At 50.3% G+C, this 17947-nt stretch overlaps 1 protein-coding gene across 2 annotated transcripts in view; it reads right to left on the bottom strand.

Moving 5' to 3' along the window:
• Positions 1-17947, bottom strand: part of CHD9 (chromodomain helicase DNA binding protein 9) — a 2123706-nt gene that overhangs the window by 678243 nt on the left and 1427516 nt on the right. For both annotated transcript variants that reach the window (XM_078670246.1, XM_078670247.1), the window contains exons 27-28: positions 1774-1877; positions 1565-1682 (exon numbers count right to left, since the gene is read on the bottom strand). In XM_078670246.1, coding sequence (XP_078526372.1) covers positions 1565-1682; positions 1774-1877 — 222 coding nt within the window. The remainder of the gene's footprint in view (positions 1-1564; positions 1683-1773; positions 1878-17947) is intronic.

The raw sequence follows: 17947 nt of genomic DNA, 5'->3' as shown, positions 1-17947 counted from the left end.
GGTTCTTCTCAATTTGAGAACAGCAGTGCAAACGTCAAATCATTGTAAAGTGTGCAAAAAGATCAAACCCTCTTCATAAGAATTAAGAGACTTATGCAGTAGGACATGGTATAAAAAGCACAATCTAATGGAGTGATATAAAGTACAAAAGAACATAAAATGTGTAGTGATTGGACAGTAACAGAGTAACAAAGGCAACATGGGAAGGTGGCAAACCAATAGTGGGAAAGCCACAAGAAAGTGAACTGTGTTTAATCTCAGCCTGGTGAGATAACATCTATGGTCTGGATTTGCTATCCAATTCGAGTAAGGCTCCATATTGGAGGATGTAGAAACCTCCATATAGCTTGTAACTGTAGGCATTAACAACATACTTTTATTGTCTAGTTCCCACTTTATACGTTTCATAGCTCCCTTTGACTTTCATTTTGAGGTAAGGATGTATATTTTGCAGTGACTCACAAATAAGACAGCACCCGAGGCTGTCAAAACGTGTTTTGCACATAAGCCAACCACGAGACAGCAGTCAATTTATTTCATTTTAGACAATATGATAATACCTTCCTCGAAACATCTGCTTTCTGGGAGCTCCATAACTTATCGATAATAAAAAGTGCTATGGAAATGTGATCTTCTGTGAACCCTATAGCTAATTCCAGATGTGCAATGAGACTTGAAGTTTAAGGACTGGCCAAGAGCCTGCACACAAACCTATTCTCGACTACTTGAAGTTTCGTGCAGGCACGATCCCAAGAAGGTTCTCCAAGAGCATTCCTTGAAAACTAGAGTAAATGGGCATAGGAAAGACATGGCTTTCCAGCAACCTACCTACAAGAAGGTCTCCGATGGCTCCTAACAATTCAGATATTGCCTGGGGGCTTTTAATGTTTCACTATGGTCCTCTCCAAGCCTACGCAAAGTTAGCCATTCAAGAAAGGGCTAAAGAATGTCAAATTTCCTCAACTGCAGTCGCTCATATAAGGTCTTCAATTATGTATATATTTTGTTTATTCCTGCTTGTGCTACCGCCATGGCTTCCCCATCAGCTTTTAGGCCTAGAACAGTGGTGCTAGGTTTCCCGCAGTTATGATTATTAACAAATATTCTAGTCTATTATTAGCACATAATATGGTCAAGAACCCAAAATATCACACCCAGATGTATTGGGTACCAGTCACAGAAATTACTTAATATCTCTTGCAATAAACTAAACAAAATGTTTCCCAACTTCTTGTATGATCAGCGAAGAAAATGTGTGTGTGAAGTGGAAATGCCAGATATACCTAGTGATGATACCACTTCTGGGAAGCACCACAGGACATGCCTTGCTATCAGTCACTCAGTAGACTGAGGTTAGAAAACAGATCTTATGTTCAAGCATGAAAGATGTTGATACTTTAAAGGAGAACCTTTAGAGTAAAAACATACATTAGATAGAAACCATCTTGCATTGTTAGAAGTAAGAGTTATATGGCTATGCCAACAACAAAACAATTTTAATAATGTATGGTGTTTTCAGGCTCAGCGTATCAAAGTCAACACAACATAAATGAAATGCTCGTACCCATCTATATAATCATTTGCTCTTTGTTCAGCAGCAACTGCTTTCTCATCTGGTTTTCCTACCCTTTCCATAAAGCAGAGTGATGGGTCGGCTCTAATTGTGTTGTACTTCTCATATCCTGTAAAAGTAAGAGACAACACTTGATATAACCACAAATTACTGAGTACTGCCGTATGAAGGTAGGTAAATTGCCTATCTTCATGTCTTACCATGTTTAAAAACACCAATAAGGAGAGATTTGTCAGCATCAGCATCCCACCACTCTATAGGGACTTCTGAATGGTCTGGTTCTGGAACCCAGACATCAATTTCACTGAAAAGGTTAAAAAAACATTGTTAACCATAGAACAATTGTGAATTTTTCAAATGTTACTTTAAAGAACAAGTTAATTTTCTTCAGTAACGATATATCTGTAAGAAACATTAGTAGTGATAGACATCTTTGTGCCCTTTTGATTTCATAAAAGTGACCACACTGTTTTTTTCTGAAAGCTTCGATTTGAAATGTATACTTGTTTTATCTGAAATAAACACATAGTGATAGATTCTTTACCTTAGAATTACCCCCATGAGTCAGACTGGATCCGGAAAGTTTACGTCAGGAGCACCCCAGCGCCTCGGAAGGTAGTGTCGTGCGGCTCCGCGTCTGTTGTTGGTTTCGTGGTCGCCGAGATGACGTCGATGCAGCTACTTAGAAGCTGCACTCACACGCTGACATCAGTTCTGTACACGACTTTCCGCACCAGAAAATGCAGAGCCATGCAAGATTCTGACCACTGGAGCCTTAAAACTGTGGCCCTGAAAGGGATGACCTTAACCCTAGAAATCAGTTCGCTGAACGGGGAGGATGGGTGGGGCAGTAAGGAATCTATCACTACTAATGTTTCTTACAGATATATTATTACCGGAAGTAAGTAACTTGTTCATCTGAAAGAAACAGTTAGTGATAGATTCCTTACCTTAGAATAGATACCCCAGCAATACCAACCCCAGTGGTGGGTCTGCAAACCAAGATCACACCAGGAAGTCTTGGAGAACATAACAGCCAAAGAATCCGTCTCTCTGGACTTGGCTGTCCAGGCAGTAGTGCTTGGTAAACGTGTGCAGTGAGGCCCACTTATCTGCCTGACAGATGTCTTGCAGGGGGATACCATGTCCCAATGCTGTAGTGGCTGAAGTCGCCCTGGTGGAATGGGAGCGCAGCCCCAAAGAAGCTTCCTTTTTAGCCACAGAATAACAGGCTTTAATACACAAGACAACCCATCTGGAGATAGTCCGCTTGTGTACGGGCCGACATTTTTTAGCGCCAACGGTGGAACCTCTCTTCCTCTCTAGAAGGAGGCGGAAAGAAAGTGGGCAAAGTGATGGTCTGCCCGATGTGAAAGGCAGTGACAACCTTTGGCAGAAAGGATGGACGTGTCCTGAGCACAACCTTGTCCGGATGGACAGATAGAAAAGGAGGCTTACAAGAAAGAGCCTTGAGCTCACTCACTCTCCTGGCAGAGGTGATGGTAACCAGGAAAGCAGTCTTCAAGGTCACCAGGCGAAGAGGACAATTGTGTAGAGGCTCAAAGGGAGCGCTTATTAGATATGTAAGAAATAGATTAAAGTCCCACTGTGGCATTACGAAAGGAATAGGAGGGAAAAGATGAGTAATGCCTTTGAGAAATCTATTTACAACAGGGGACTTGAAAAGAGAAGGCTGATCAGGGAACCTGAGAAAGGCCGAAATAGCAGAAAGGTTGCCCTTGATAGTGCCCAGAGCAGAGCCCTGCTGGGCCAAGGAAAGAAGAAACAGAAGAACTTCCGATAGAAAGGGGATCCACAGGCTTTGATGTGCACCATGCCACAATGCCACAAATTTGTTCCAACTGCAGGCGTTTACCAACTTAGGGGAGGGACGCTTGGCTGCCAGAATGACAGAATGACATCACAGACTTCCGGAGGCAAGTCAAAAGGAATCAACTGCTGCCGTTCAATCTCCACGCAAAGAGGTGGAGGCTGGACAGGTTCGGGTGGAGGTCGTCCCCTGCTGTTGCAACAGAAGATCCTCCCAAAGAGGAAGTCTGATCGGGGGATCGATTGTGATACTGGGTAGCTCTGGATACCATACTCTTCGAGCCCAGTCCGGATGAAATGAATGAAACATGGACGTGGCGGGTTGCGTGGTGGAAAGGCCCACCAAACGAGTGCCGTCAAAAGGCATGTCCATGAGCGAGCTCTGAACATCCAGGGAGAACCCAGTGGACCTCAGCCAGGCGTGGCCCCGAAGCACCACGGTTGTGGAAATTGCCCTACCAAGGAAGTCCGCAGTGTCCAAGCCACAAAGAATGGCAAATCTAGCTGGTTCCTTACCCTCAGCCACAGCCTGAGACAGCGAAGTCTGGACCTCCTCCGGGTACGGAATCCCACACCACGTGGGATTAGCGGTCCAGAAGGCATGCAGTGTTCACTGACCGCAGTCCTAAGCTGGACGAAGAGAACAACCGCTTGCCAAACTGCTCCAATCCCTTAGAGTCCTTATACGGCGGAGCTGGGGGAAAAGCACTCTGGGACGTAGAAGCCTGAATGACCAGACTTTCGGGTTTAGGATGAGTGGTCAGAAAGGCAGGGTCACCCGGCGCCGGGCGATGACGCCTGGCGACGTTCTTATCCACAGGGGCCCCCATGGCGGGCTGTGACCAAGTGCCCAACAAGACTTTGGTGAGGGCAGCATTAAAGGGCAGCGGGGGCTCCGAAGAAGTGGATGCCGGCTGGAGCACCTCAGTGAGGAGGTTTGTATTCAGGGTCACCGTGGGGAGATCGAGGTTAAGGACCTCAGCAGCCCGACGGAGCACCACCGTATACAAGGCACCTTCCTCCATACTGGACGGGGGAGAGGCAAGCCCCGGATCAGAGGAGACGTCGAGGCCGCCAGCCTCCTCCAAGTCATTCACCCAATCCTGCTCAGAATCACACTGACGAGCAAGCGGGTCCTCAAACCCTTCCCAGTCATCCTCCTCTGCCAGCCCCAAAGGCACAGGTCCTCTTGGTGCCAAAGCTGGAGACAGGGGCGCAGGATTCTGCGGCGCCAGGGCTGAAGCCGATGGCGGCGCTGGGGCTGCATATGCCAAAGGAGTCAACGGACCAGAAGGATCCGGACACGGGACAGCGGGGCCTGAAGGCGCACCAGAGGGAGCCCGAGGCCTAAAGGCGGTCCGTGGCAGTAAGGAATTCTTGCATCTGTGCAGGAGTCGCCGACGAACCCGGGTAAGTCGGGTAGGCCGTGGGACTCCCAGGCTCCAAAGGAGCCGCAGGGGTGGAGCCCCTGTCCCCCCGTCCGCATCCGGGGACCGACGGCGGAGGGCGAAAACGCTTCTTCGACTTCTTTTTGTGCCATTTCTTACTCGGATCCGAAGGGGAAGAGGAGTGGTGGTGACTCTGCGAGCAGTCACGGGAACGACCCCTGGATCTGGAATGGCGTGGGGACGAGTGCCAAACTTCGAACACTTCCGGCGCCGTTTTCTCAGGGCCTTCGGGCCATAGCCCTACAGTCCAAACAGAACTGGGAGTCATGGTTGCGCTCCAGGCAGTACCGACGTCATGAGGGTCCGCCACAGACATATTTCGATGGCAGGTCCCACAAGATCTAAGACCAGGTATCCCTACCCGCACCAGAGAAAACCAACATGAGACAAAAGTCTCAAAAAGATAGTTAAAACATTGACTGGGGTATGTGCTCTAACCGGATCTGCGCTTACTGGTGCGGAAAAAGAAAAAACTGACGCCAGCACGCATGGGTGGCGCCTAAGTAGTCTCCGTGACGACATCTCGGAGCATACGACGCCAGCGACAGACACGGAGCCACAGGATGGCACCTACTGACGCGCAGGGGTACTGAAAAGCAAAACTTTCTGGATCCAGTCTGACGCCTGGAGATATTCTAAGGTAAGGAATATATCACTAACGTGTCTCTTTCAGATACATACATTTCCCGAATGTCTTTATTCGTTTTGATTCCCTATTTGTGGATGTAGAAGGGAAAGAATTGGGATTAACCATAATCCCCTAGGCCTGCACTACAAGGTGCCGAGTTAAAAAGTCTGTGTCACTCTGGGCAGGGCGATGGCATCCGGCAACCTGCTGAATGAATTGAGGGCCAGAGTAAGGCTTCGCCCACCTTCCAATAAGGGTATCTGTGAAGGCTAACTCAGATGGCCTTCGCATACCCATTGCAAAGGAAGGAACTCAATTCTGTTGCAGGACCAAGAGGAGACACCAAACTACTGTCTGGTGAGGTGCCAATGCCACTGGCATCCTGTCTTCAGTGTAGGGCTGGGTGAACCTCTCCCCTGCATCTTAAGCACCATTATCAGAATCAATGGCAACTAAAGTATGGAGTATGAGCTGAAGTGATGACAGTGAAGAAGAGCTTCTTTAGAGTTAGACAATGAAAGGAACAGCTGTGCAACGGCTTGAAAGAAAACATAAGAAAAGCCGTAGGTACAAGGGGGTCAGATTGCACTAAAGACTGATTTGATTATGGTAACCCAACTGAGGGCCCTGTGGATCCTTGGGGCACAAAGGCATGCCAGTCGGAGCCGGTAGAGTAATAAATATCGGCAACATGTCCTCCTTAAATGCATTGATCTGCTGCAGAGTCGCTGATTGCCCTGGAAAATCAGGGTGAAGACTGAGGCATCTACTCTGCAGCCAGTGATTAGGAGGGAGACAGACTAGTTCTCAGGCATTCTCTTTAGAGAGTGGTTGGAGAGCATTGAGTCCAGCTTTGTACCCTTGTGTTTACTTTTGGATGCTTTGAATCCTTGTGTTTACTTCTGGACTTCGAATTACCAGAGAACTTTGACTGCAATGATGACTTCTCACTGGAACGACTTCGCCTTGGGAGTGGGAGCGGGATTTATGTCAGGCCAGCGACTTATTGTGTTCAGCAAAATCAAGCTTTTCTTCTCAGTTCCGGATCACCTACAGGAGCATAGGGCGCATTTGCCTAAGAATTTTTAGTGTACCCAAACACCAGAAACACACCTTTTTCAGGTTTGTGATCAACATCTGTTTTAATGATTTTTACACCTGTAGTATGAGGAGGTGTAGGAAGTTGGCTCTGCATATAGTATACCAATAGGTGGTTATACTGTGCACAGAATTCAGAGATTCCCCCAGAAGTGTATGTGGCTCAATGTAAACCCAAAGAGTTCTATTAGTGGTAGTGTGGACAAGAAGCCTTAGGCCTAACCACAGAGATATGTATTGCATGCACATTGATCGATAACTAACAACTCAAAAAGGAGATCCACACCAATTTTGCAAAAATGAGCTTTGCAGGAGTTATTTTAAGACCAAGATCTTTGCAAAAAAGTAAGCACATTTTTCAGGAAAAATACTTTAGTCTTTCAAAAGTCGACACCGTGCAATTTTGAAACTGTTTGGGTTAACCTATGGATGAAAACAATGTGGTTTCACGGGTAAGTACACAACTTCCAGTTCAAGTCTTCGGGGTTTAAGGTCAGCAGAGGGCAAGGTTCCGGTAAGAACAAAGTCTACAACACCAGCGGCACAGGGGCAGCTGGGTGCAAAGTGCAAATACAACATTGGGCATTAAATGTTTTTCAATGGAGAAACTAGGTTGGACAAACAGGCTGCAGGCATCGAACCAGAGGCTGCACAAGAAAGCCAGCGACATAGAGGTAAACTGCAATGCTGTAGATCGTAGGGACACCGTTGGTCGAGCTAGCCAAAGCCCAGGGGCTTCAGGTGCAGGGGTATGCTTTGACGTCTGGTTTTCTTTCCAGAGGCAGTCAGGGGGAGCCTCTGGGTTCACACTGCCGGCGTCGCCGCAGAGTCCAGGATGGGTCAGCCAACATCGGACTCAGGGTCAGGATTGCTGGTGAACCTTTACAGGATCGGTTGCCCACCTGGACACAGGCCAGAGGCGTCAGTTGCAGACTGGTAAGGACTTGCAGTTCCGGAGGCACCAGATTTCTAGGGGCTGCTTTCTTGTGGACCTGTCCTCTGGAGTTCCGGTATTTCTCAAAGGCAGGCAGTCCTCACAGGGGTTGTGGAGGTCAAGGGCTGCAGGACAGGAGTAGTTTCTTCGCAGCTTCTTCAATGGCTGCACACATGCCGGTAGAGCTGGGGCCAAGTCAGTGGGCTTTGACAGTTTTCTCTGCACAGAGTCTTCTTCATCCTTCTCAGGTCAGTAGGAACTGTTTTCAGGGACTTTGGGAGACCCCTAATTACTAAATTTAGGGGCATTTTAAGGGAGTGACAGGTGCACATTACCTAGGTTGTTGTCTACACCCTCAATTATGCCACCCTCCTGTGGAAGGGGGCATAGTCCTAGCCCTGATAGGAGGAGTTTTCAAGATGGCGGGGACCGAAATATGGGCTTCACCTCACACCCTACACTTTAGGGGTGGAGCTGGCAGGGGTGGGCACACCTCTTATTCTTCCTAGCTTTTCCCGCCAGTTTTTCCACCCAAAGTGGGGGTCTAAACCCAGGGCTGCCATCTGCTGCTAGCAGCAGAGGCTGGGGGTCGCATTACCAAGGCGGCAGGGCCTTGAAGCTTCTCTCTAGGGCCCTCTCCCTATCCTGGAGGAGGTGCGACACCTCCGCCCAGGATGTGCTTTGGTTCTTGACCCAGAGAGCGGGGTCTCTTGAACCTGGGGTTCAGAAACATGTCTGGTGGTGGCAGGCTGCCTAATGTCAGTCTGAGATCACACCAGGATTGGTAGGTTTTCAGGGGCATCTCTGAAGTGCCCTCTGAGTACATATTTCAGTAAATCCCACACTGGAATCAGTGTGGGTTTATTGAGAGGAGCAGATTGGTACAAAACACTCCTGTGTTCAAAGAAGCCATCATTGTGCTGTTGAGCGTGAGTTGTCGAGTTTCCAACCCATGTACTATCTATGGTTTTCCTGGCACAATATCTAAGAATATAATATAATTAAAAATTGTAGGGGCATATCTGTTCATGCAGATATGCACACACCTGGGATATAGTGCACCCTACTTTAGGGCTTGTACGGCCTGCTAGAGGGGTGACTTACCTATACCAGAGGGAATGCTAGTTGGCATGGCACAAAGGCAGCGTGCCATGTAAACGTTGTATTTTTGTCTACACCAAAAAATGCATGATGCAGTGGCAGTCTGCATTACCTAATTATTGGGTCCCCAGAGGACCCGCTTCAGCCCCAATGCCCAAGGTACCCAGGTACCATTTACTAGGGACTTACAGGAGGACCTAAAGGACCAATTGGTGAACAGTTTTAGGTTGAAGACTGGTACTGGAAACCTGAACAGCAGGGGCACAGTACTCTACAGTCAAAGTTGCATCAAAAGCCAGGCTTAAAGTGGGGTGTACTGAACCCCAGTTTCTCATGAGGGGCCATTGTTCTCTAGCACACTGGTATTACTTCGATTTTCAGGAGTCATCGGAAGGCCGATGCACTTGAGAGAGGAGCTACGGATCCACATCACAATTCAGAAAGAAATGAACCGATAGCATGCAGGAGTGGATCTTAAATAGGGTGTGCAGGAGCACTGCTGTGAATGCTGGGGGGTATTCCATGGTGAGGAATCTGTGGTTGGACATATGTATCAGAAGATATGATTTAAGTTGCTCTTCCTGGCGAGGCTCAACATAATGGATGATGAAAAACATGCTTCTTTGATGACACAAGAAGTCTGAAACTGCACAGAGACTCGAAGAGGAGAGACACCTGCTGCATGGGAAACAGCAAGGCAACAGTCAAGAGAAAACAGCACCACAACCCAGGTCGTGATTTAGTACATAAACAAAGGAAAGCTGCAAAAACATTTTTAGCACCAACAGCATGACAAGAGAGCGCCTGCATCTGGGAAGCACTGAATCAGAAACAGCCTGCACTAATGGAGATACTGTTCCAGATAACACAAATGCAGAAATTAAGATCTTTCCTGGAAAGATTCTCCTGGTATCTCCCTCAGAGACCGCTCCGGTCCTCGGGTACCGGCTTGCTGACAGTCAGGAAATTTAAACGCTCCCGGATGGGAGGGGGGGGCTTTCAGTGTGGTAGGGGCACAGTTATGGAATAAGTTACCACAAATGATCAGACAGAGTGTCTCATTAATCGAATTTAGGAAAAGTCTGAAAACCTGGCCATTCCCAAAACTCTAATCTATGCTCCATTCTCTCTCTATACCAGCCAGCTGACCAAGTCTTTGATATCTTTTTTTTTTTGCAGAGTTTTATATAGCGCGAACTAGACCCGAACGGAATCAGGTATCAGAGCGCTTTACATATTTTTCCAGTTACGTTAAGTTACATGAGGACACACTTTCATTTTAGGCACGGGGAGATGAAGTGATTTGCCCAGAATCACAGGAGCGCCAGGTTACCCGTAGGGTTGCAGTATCGCTATATAAGAATAGATACAGTACAATACAATCCTCAAGACCATATGCAAAATGCACAAGTTACTACTTGTGTAACTATATATCTGCAAGAGACAGTTAGTGATAGATTCCTAACCTTAGAATATCCCCAGGCGTCAGACTGGATCCGGAAAGTTTTGCTAGCAGTAACCATGCGCGTCAGTGGGGGAGTCGCACGGCTCCGCGCCCGTCGCTGGCGTCGTATGCGCCGAGATGACGTCACGGAGACTACTTAGGCGCCACCCATGCGCGCTGACGTCAGGTCTGTGCACCACTTTCCGCGCCAGGAACGCCGAGCCACGCAAGAAACAGACTACTGGTGCCATGAAACTAGGGCCCTGAAAGGGATGTCCTTAACCCTAGTAATCAGTTCGCAGAACGGGGAGGATGGGTGGGCGGTAAGGAATCTATCACTAACTAATGTCTCTTGCAGATATATCGATACACAAGTAGTAACTTGTGCATCTGAAAGAGACACGTTAGTGATAGATTCCTTACCTTAGAATAGATACCCCAGCAATACAAACCCCGGTGGAGGGTCTGCGAATAAGATTACACTAGAAAGTCACGGAAAACAGAACAGCCAAAGAAGCCGTCTCTCCGGACTGGACTGTCAAGGCAGTAATGCTTGGTAAACGTGTGCAGCGAGGCCCATGTAGCTGCCTGACAAATGTTCTGCAAGGGAACGCCATGTACCAAGGCAGCAGTGGCTGCTGTTGCCTAGGTGGAAGGGGCACGCAGCCCCACAGGAGGCTCCTTCTTAGCCAACGAGTAACAGGCTGTGATGCAGAGAACGACCCACCGAGAGATGGACCGTTTCTGCACGGCCTGACCTTTTTTGGCGCCCACGTAGCCAACAAAGAGCTGGTCATCCACCCGGAACTGTTGTGTGCATTTCAGATAGAACGAGAGTGCACGTTTTGGGTGCAGACGGTGGGTCCTCTCGTCCTCTTTCGAAGGATGCGGAGGGGGAAAGAAGGTGGGCAAAGTAATGGTCTGCCCGATGTGGAAGGGTGTGACAACCTTTGGCAAGAAAGAAGAATGGGTCCTCAGAACCACCTTGTCCGGATGAACAGAAAGGAAAGGAGGTTTGGAAGAAAGAGCCTGGAGCTCACTCACTCTTCTGGTAGAGGTGATAGCTACCAGGAAAGCAGTCTTGAGAGTAAGAAGACGCAAAGGCCAGTTATGAAGGGGCTCGAAGGGAGCGCACATCAGATATGTCAAGACAAGATTTAAGTCCCATCGAGGCATGATGAACAGCACAGGAGGAAACGTGTGCGTAACGCCCTTCAGGAAACGGTTAACAACCGAAGACTTAAAAAGAGAAGGTTGATCTGGAAGCTGTAGAAAGGCGGATATGGCCGAAAGATAACCTTTTACAGTGCCCAGAGCAGAGCCCTGCTGGGCCAAGGAAAGAAGGACTTCAGAAAGAGGGGCAGAAAGGGGATCCACAGACTTTACTGAGCACCATGCCCAAACTTGTTACACCTGCAAAAACAACAGTTGATGGACAGAATGCAGAACAATGTCATACATTGACCCCAGTACAGAGATGGGGGCCTAAATCCATTGTTTTGTGCTCACCATGCAATTCCAGTTTGGACCCACCCATATACAAATCATTCTTGACAATGTGCCTCATGGGAACAGTCCATCCCGAACTGCCAAGCCAGGTCCTCCCTCGACTGGAAACCAGCATCCTAGGACCGGTTTTGGGGTTTCTCCCCTCTTCAGCCAGGATAGCTTGATTCCAGTGGCATGGAGAGCACGGGACTCACGTCTGACCATACCCGTCCCACTCTGGGTGATAAATGCAAAAACAACAGTTGATGGAAAGAATGAAGAACAATGTCATACATTCACCCTAGTACAGAGATCTGGGCCTAAATCCATCATGGTTACACCTGAAGGCGAATACCGATTTCGTGGAGGGATGCCAAGCTGCCAGAATGACATCACAGATGTCGGGAGGAACATCGAAAGCTGTGAACAGTCGCCGCTCAATCTCCACGCATGGAGGTGGAGGCTGGGCAGGTTCGGGTGGAGGACCGTCCCCTGTTGCTGCGACAGAAGAGCCTCCCGAAGAGGCAGTCGGATCGGGGGATCGATCGCCATGTTGAGTAGCTCGGGATACCAGTACCTTCAAGCTCAATTCGGAGACACCAGCATGACTTGGGCCCGGTCGCGCCGAATCTTCTTCAGCACTCTGGGCAGAAGTGGTATAGGCGGAAAGGCATACAACAGACCGCAACTCAACTCACGACGAAAAGTGTCGCTGAGCGAGTGCCGCCTTGGAAATGCGCAGAATTGACGACATTGCACGTTCTCTTCGGTGGCGAATAGATCTAACCAAGGCTCTCCCCACTGCAGAAGAGACCTTGCGCCACGTCCGAGTTCAGACGGCATTCGTGATCCATCATGCACCGGCGGCTGAGATCATCCGCCTTGGGGTTCAGAGTACCTACCAGTTATTGAACCACCAAGGTAATGCCTTGATGTTCCAGCCATGTCCAGAGGCGCAGAGCCTCCTGACATAGGGTCCAGGACCCCACTCCACCCTGTTTGTTGCAATACCACAAGGCAGTGGTGTTGTTCGTGAACATAAGCACCACACTTCCCTGGACAGAGGGAAGGAAAGCTTTCAGCCCAAGCAGGATCGCCCGAAGCTCCAAAAGGTTGATATGGAGCAGGGACTCCGCCGGACACCAGATGCCTCTGATCTCCGCCTCTCCCAAGTGGCCTCCCCATCCCAGGAGGGATGCATCCGTCACCACTCTGTACTCCAGTAGGGGAAGGGAGAGGGTTCTGCCATAGACCCAATCGAGATTCTTGAGCCACCACTGCAAGTGTCGTGCAGTGCCCTCCGAGATCTGGACGTGATCAGACAGGTTGCCCTGGAACTGTGCCCATTGGAACTTCAGGTCCCACTGCAGAGCCCGAATATGCCACTTGGCATGTTGCACTAGCAGGATGCAGGAGGCTATCAGGAGCCGGAGGGTCATCCTGACTGAAACCCGGGATAAAGGCTGAAAGATCGGAATCATAGCCTAATATTCCGGACTCACTACTCGGGGTATAAACCCGAAACTGCGTCAAATCCAGAACCGCTTCAATGAAGGGGAGCTTCTGAGAGGGACTCAGGTGTGATTTCTGCACATTGATGGAGAACCGCAGCAAGTGCAGGAGATCAGCCGTAGTCTGAAGGTGGGTGACGACTGCCTGGGGGGAGCCCGGCCTTCAACAAGCAGTCGTCGAGGGGCGTGGCTTGCAGCAGAGAGGAATGACCGCGTTCTAAACCGGCTCCTCGGCCCTCGCCCACAAATCCGTGGATTTGATCCGCTTAATGCTCGGCTGAACCTCTAAAACACCCCTGGGGATCGGCCCATCACCAACCTGCACCCGAGAGTCCTACCTTTGCTGCCCTGCCTGGCTGCGGCAGTGAGTCTCCGAAGATCGCGGAGCGGGACCGTGATAGTTAAGATGGCGGCCGTGGCTGTCGGCCGCGAGGGGGGCGGCTGTAGACGCCGCTGATTGCATCCGTGACTTCTGCTGCGGCGGATTGGCCGAACCGGAGCTACGGGAGACACCGGCCCGCCCTAGAGGTGAGCCCCGCTCCCCCGCAGGATAACAGCAGAGGCCCCAAACACCCGACTGCGGACTGCCCCCGTCGTCGGCCAAAGCGCCTACGCGAGTCCCCGGCTTCGGGCCCAGTGTCGGGACTCGCGCGGACACTGCGGCGAAGGCTCTGGGCCACATATAACCGGCATAGCTGCCCCCCCCACCAACATTGGGGAACCCCCACGACCTCAACGGCTGTCTTGTCTGCGGGGTGCCTGTACCCGCGGCCGCAACACCAGCACTTACAATCAGCTGGCAGGGTCAATCTGAGCGCTTCTCCGGAACAGGACCTACCCGGCACTCACAGACCCCGGCACCCAGAGGAGCCCCGGGATAACTGGTTGAGCACTCCCTGGAAATGGAGTAGGCCTCCCTGTCCATCCCTACTAACAGAGAACAGAGGAGTGGTGGCTTGATTCCCCGGTGTTGCACCCTACCCAGCCAGGACTGGCATACGCAACTATCACCTCCCTGGACCCCCGAACTAGCCGCACAACACCTCACCTGGCACAGTGGATACCCCTCGGCCCCCGTGCGGGCCGCACGGACGGAGACGGCTACTGACCCCTCTGCCCTGGGTGAGGTACTTGGGACAGAACGCGAAGAGCCGGCGGGAATTGTACCTGGGGTAGCGACGGTGACGCCGGAGCCCCTCCTCAGACAATAACCTATGACCTGGTCCTCCAACCAAAGAAAAATACGCGACTGCCGACGTAGCGAACGACTGCCTGTGCCTTCCCTACTGACTCTGTCTCCCTCTGCCCGCTGGAATACCGGAGATGCCACATCTGCAGACGAGCCTACCTAAACTTGAAAAAACACATCGCTAACTCCGCCAAAAGCGCTTTCCTCAATCTTAAACTTCTCTACAAAATAAAACCATTCCTTCCTCCCAAGGACCTTCAACAAGCCACTCAAGCACTGGTGCTCTCAAGAATTGACTATGGTACCGCAGCCCTGACCGGCTCAGCCAAATCACACCTAGGACCCTTGAAAACTACCCTCAATGCCGCGGCCAGAATGGTCACAGGAACCAAGAAATTCGAACTCATTTCCCCCGCGCTCAAAGACCTGAAATGGCTCCCTATTGAACAACGAGCCAACTTTCGAACAGCATGCCTTACACACAAAGCCCTCCACACAGGCAAATCCGGAATACTTGGCCGCGAAACTCAAAAGGGCTGGCCAGTCCAGGACCCTTAGAAGTTCCAACACACTTCTTCTCATTCCGTTGAAACCGCGGAAACGCAAAACTTTAAGTAAATGCTTTGCAGGCAATGCACCCAGGATATGGAACGCCATCCCTCCTCACATCAGAATGACCACCCACTTCCCAAAATTCAAGACTCTACTCAAAGCCCTCTTCCTGGAAGACACCTGAACTGTAAGGGATGCTCACATTACCACCTACCCGTGTAACCACTACGATCTGTTTGTACTTTGTTATTTGAAATCCCCTTGAGTTGTTCAGATATCAATCTTCCATCGCCGTTAAGGCACACTCTTGTACCTGGTTGTGAAGCGCTCTGATACCTTCGGGTCCAGCCAGCGCTATACAAAACTTTAAATAAATAAATAAATAAATAAATAGATAAATACTTGGCCGGCCTGTTCTGAGTGCACCTGAGATAGTCACCGGTCTCCGCCTCAGTCACGGCTGAAGTTTGAGAACTGCCTGCTTGGTGTCCAGGCTCTGACATCGTGACCCCCCAAATGGCGAGCAATAGAGGTAATCGACAAACCACCCAGAAACAAATAACCAAATTCACATGGGCGTCCAAAGGTGACGGCAAGGATCTGCCATCTGAGGGAGACCAGAGAGGTGCGCCCTCCTCACCCGCGGCGAAAGCAACGACGCTGGAAGACGTGATGGAGGCGATAGCGGGGGTAAGGTCCTCCATCGAAACTCGCATTGACTCCGTAAATATTGAGGTCACCCTCCTGCGAGCAGACCTCCCCAAGATGGATACAAAAGTCAAAGACGTCGAAATCAAGACGCCCGCCATAATTGATGATACTTCAACCCTCCAACAACAAGTGGCGCACCTGCAAAAGCAACAGCTCCTCATGGGTGAACTACTGGAAGATTATGAAGGTAGATCAAGACGCAATAACGTTCGCATTCTGGGGGTTCCGGAGCGAATGGAGGGGCAGGCGACGGACCTCTTCGTGGAGGAGCTCATCCAAAAACACCTCAAACCCAAACACCTCTCTGCCTATTTTCCATCGAGCGGGCACATAGGGTTCCTGGGGGCCGTCCGAAACCAGGGGCTCCCCCACGTCCCATCATAGCAAGAGTATTCAACTTCCGAGACAGAGACTCCATCCTCCAGACGGCCCGCGCCGGAGGACCTTTACGGCTGGATGAGGCTCACATCTCATTCTTCCCGGACTTTACAGTTAAGGTACAGGCCCGCAGGCGCAGCTTCCTTGAGGTAAAAAAGGCAATGCGAGACAAAGACATTAAATACTCCATGCTCTTCCCTGCGAGGCTCCGGGTAGAGGCAGAGGGCAAAGCCTGTTTTTTTGACTCGCCAGACGCGGCGTGGGAATGGTTGGAAGGATGGCGCAGGGTCAAAAAGCCTCGAAACAACCGTGGAGGCCCAGAAGCGGGCGAACGCCGAAACCGTCCTCCGGCACGCCGTGACGAAGGGATAGAAGAAGAATCGACCGAACAGTGACGCTTCCATCCAAGGGTCGGAGGACTTTAAGTGTGACTGACACCCTGGAGCGCTGCTATGGCCAAAAGTGACGGCCCTGCCGGAGGCAAGAAATGAGGACTTTGTTGTTGCATAGTATTGTCTCGCCTGCCTGGCTCTGGGGAGGCACGCTCATCCAAACCGTATGTTATGTTCTTTTATGTTTTATCTGTATATGCAAGTTGGTTGATATTTGATTCTGATTATTTGTTATACTATGATGCTCTACGGCGAGGGCCTTTCCGGCTCACCAAGCACCCCATCCATGATTGCCTAGTTGGGGAGTGGATAGTTCTAAATCCGCGGGCAGGGTGGGTAGATGGGAGGAGGGTGGGAGGGGAGGGGGTGTTCCTGTTTTTAGGTATTGCTTTTGTTCTTTATGCCAGAGTCTTTTCTTGTTACATTCTATTTCATACTCGAGGTCTAGCTATACCCGGCTATACCCGGCCAGATGGATCAACTGACACCTACTTCCCGCATCGCATGCTGGACTGCCCGCGGTTGGTACTTACAGATCGTAGCTACGCTCCGCCTCAGGCTACCCATTTGCACTCGACATGGCCTCTACCATTGAATCAGGGCCCCACCATAGGACCCTCACAGTGCTATCATGGAGCGTCAATGGGCTGGGTCATAAAATAAAATGCGGCATAGTCCTTCAATACCTACGGCGCCACTCCCCTGACATAGTACTGCTACAAGAGACACATTTGGTGAGCAACACATGTCAGGCACTCCAACTGGGTGGGTACAGACTACTGGTACATGCAGGATTCACGTCTGGGTCCCGTGGCACTGGGATCCTGGTCAAGAGGAACTTGGCGCTCACACCCACGAAAACATGGGCTGACCCCCTGGGCCGCATGGCATCTGTGGAGGCCCTCTTGGAGGGACGCCCCCTAAACATCATGTCTGTCTACCTCCCACCGACCCTCGGTCGGGACTCGCTCCGAGATTTGGGGATTCAGGCATCAGATTTTCCCCCTGGTACACTTCTTATGGGGGGGATTTTAACTTGACGATGAGTGACGAACATGACAGACATCCTGCACGCCGCTCGCACAAACACAGTTCTGATCTTGCTGAATTTGTAGGCGCACTAGGCCTCGAGGATATTTGGCGTTCCTATCATCCCGACACACCCTATTTTACACACTACTCCAACGCACATAACAGTATGTTCCGAATAGATTATTTTTTCTGCCCAGCGGCAGATATTGGTTTTTTCACACATCCCAAAGGCCTCCCTCGTGGAATTTCAGACGATTCTCCGATCAGTGTGGAGCTAACTTACTATCGCCAGACCACGCGTGGGCCCATAATTATCAACCCGTGGCTCCTACAAATCCCAGACATCACCGATTTTTACTTCTCCGAGAACGTTGGGTCGGTACAATCCGCCACTACTATTTGGGAAGCATACCTGGCGGTCATTAAGGGCAGAGCGCTGTCACTCTAGCTCGGATACATACGGCAACATAATGAACAGGTCCTTCAAGCTGAGACTGTACTCCTTCAGATGGAGATGAGTCATAACACGGCTCCCTCGGCAGACTCAGCTCGCCGACTCCGAGCCAAACAACTGGACTATAAAGCTCTGGCTCAGGAACAAGCGCTGGCGCAACTGCTCAACACCCGTCATCGAGTAT

The sequence above is a fragment of the Lissotriton helveticus genome, chromosome 12 (genome assembly GCF_964261635.1).
Source record: "Lissotriton helveticus chromosome 12, aLisHel1.1, whole genome shotgun sequence".
Lineage (NCBI taxonomy): Eukaryota > Metazoa > Chordata > Amphibia > Caudata > Salamandridae > Lissotriton > Lissotriton helveticus.
Note: the sequence above shows the minus strand (reverse complement) of the source record. Positions and strands in the feature narration are given on the sequence as shown.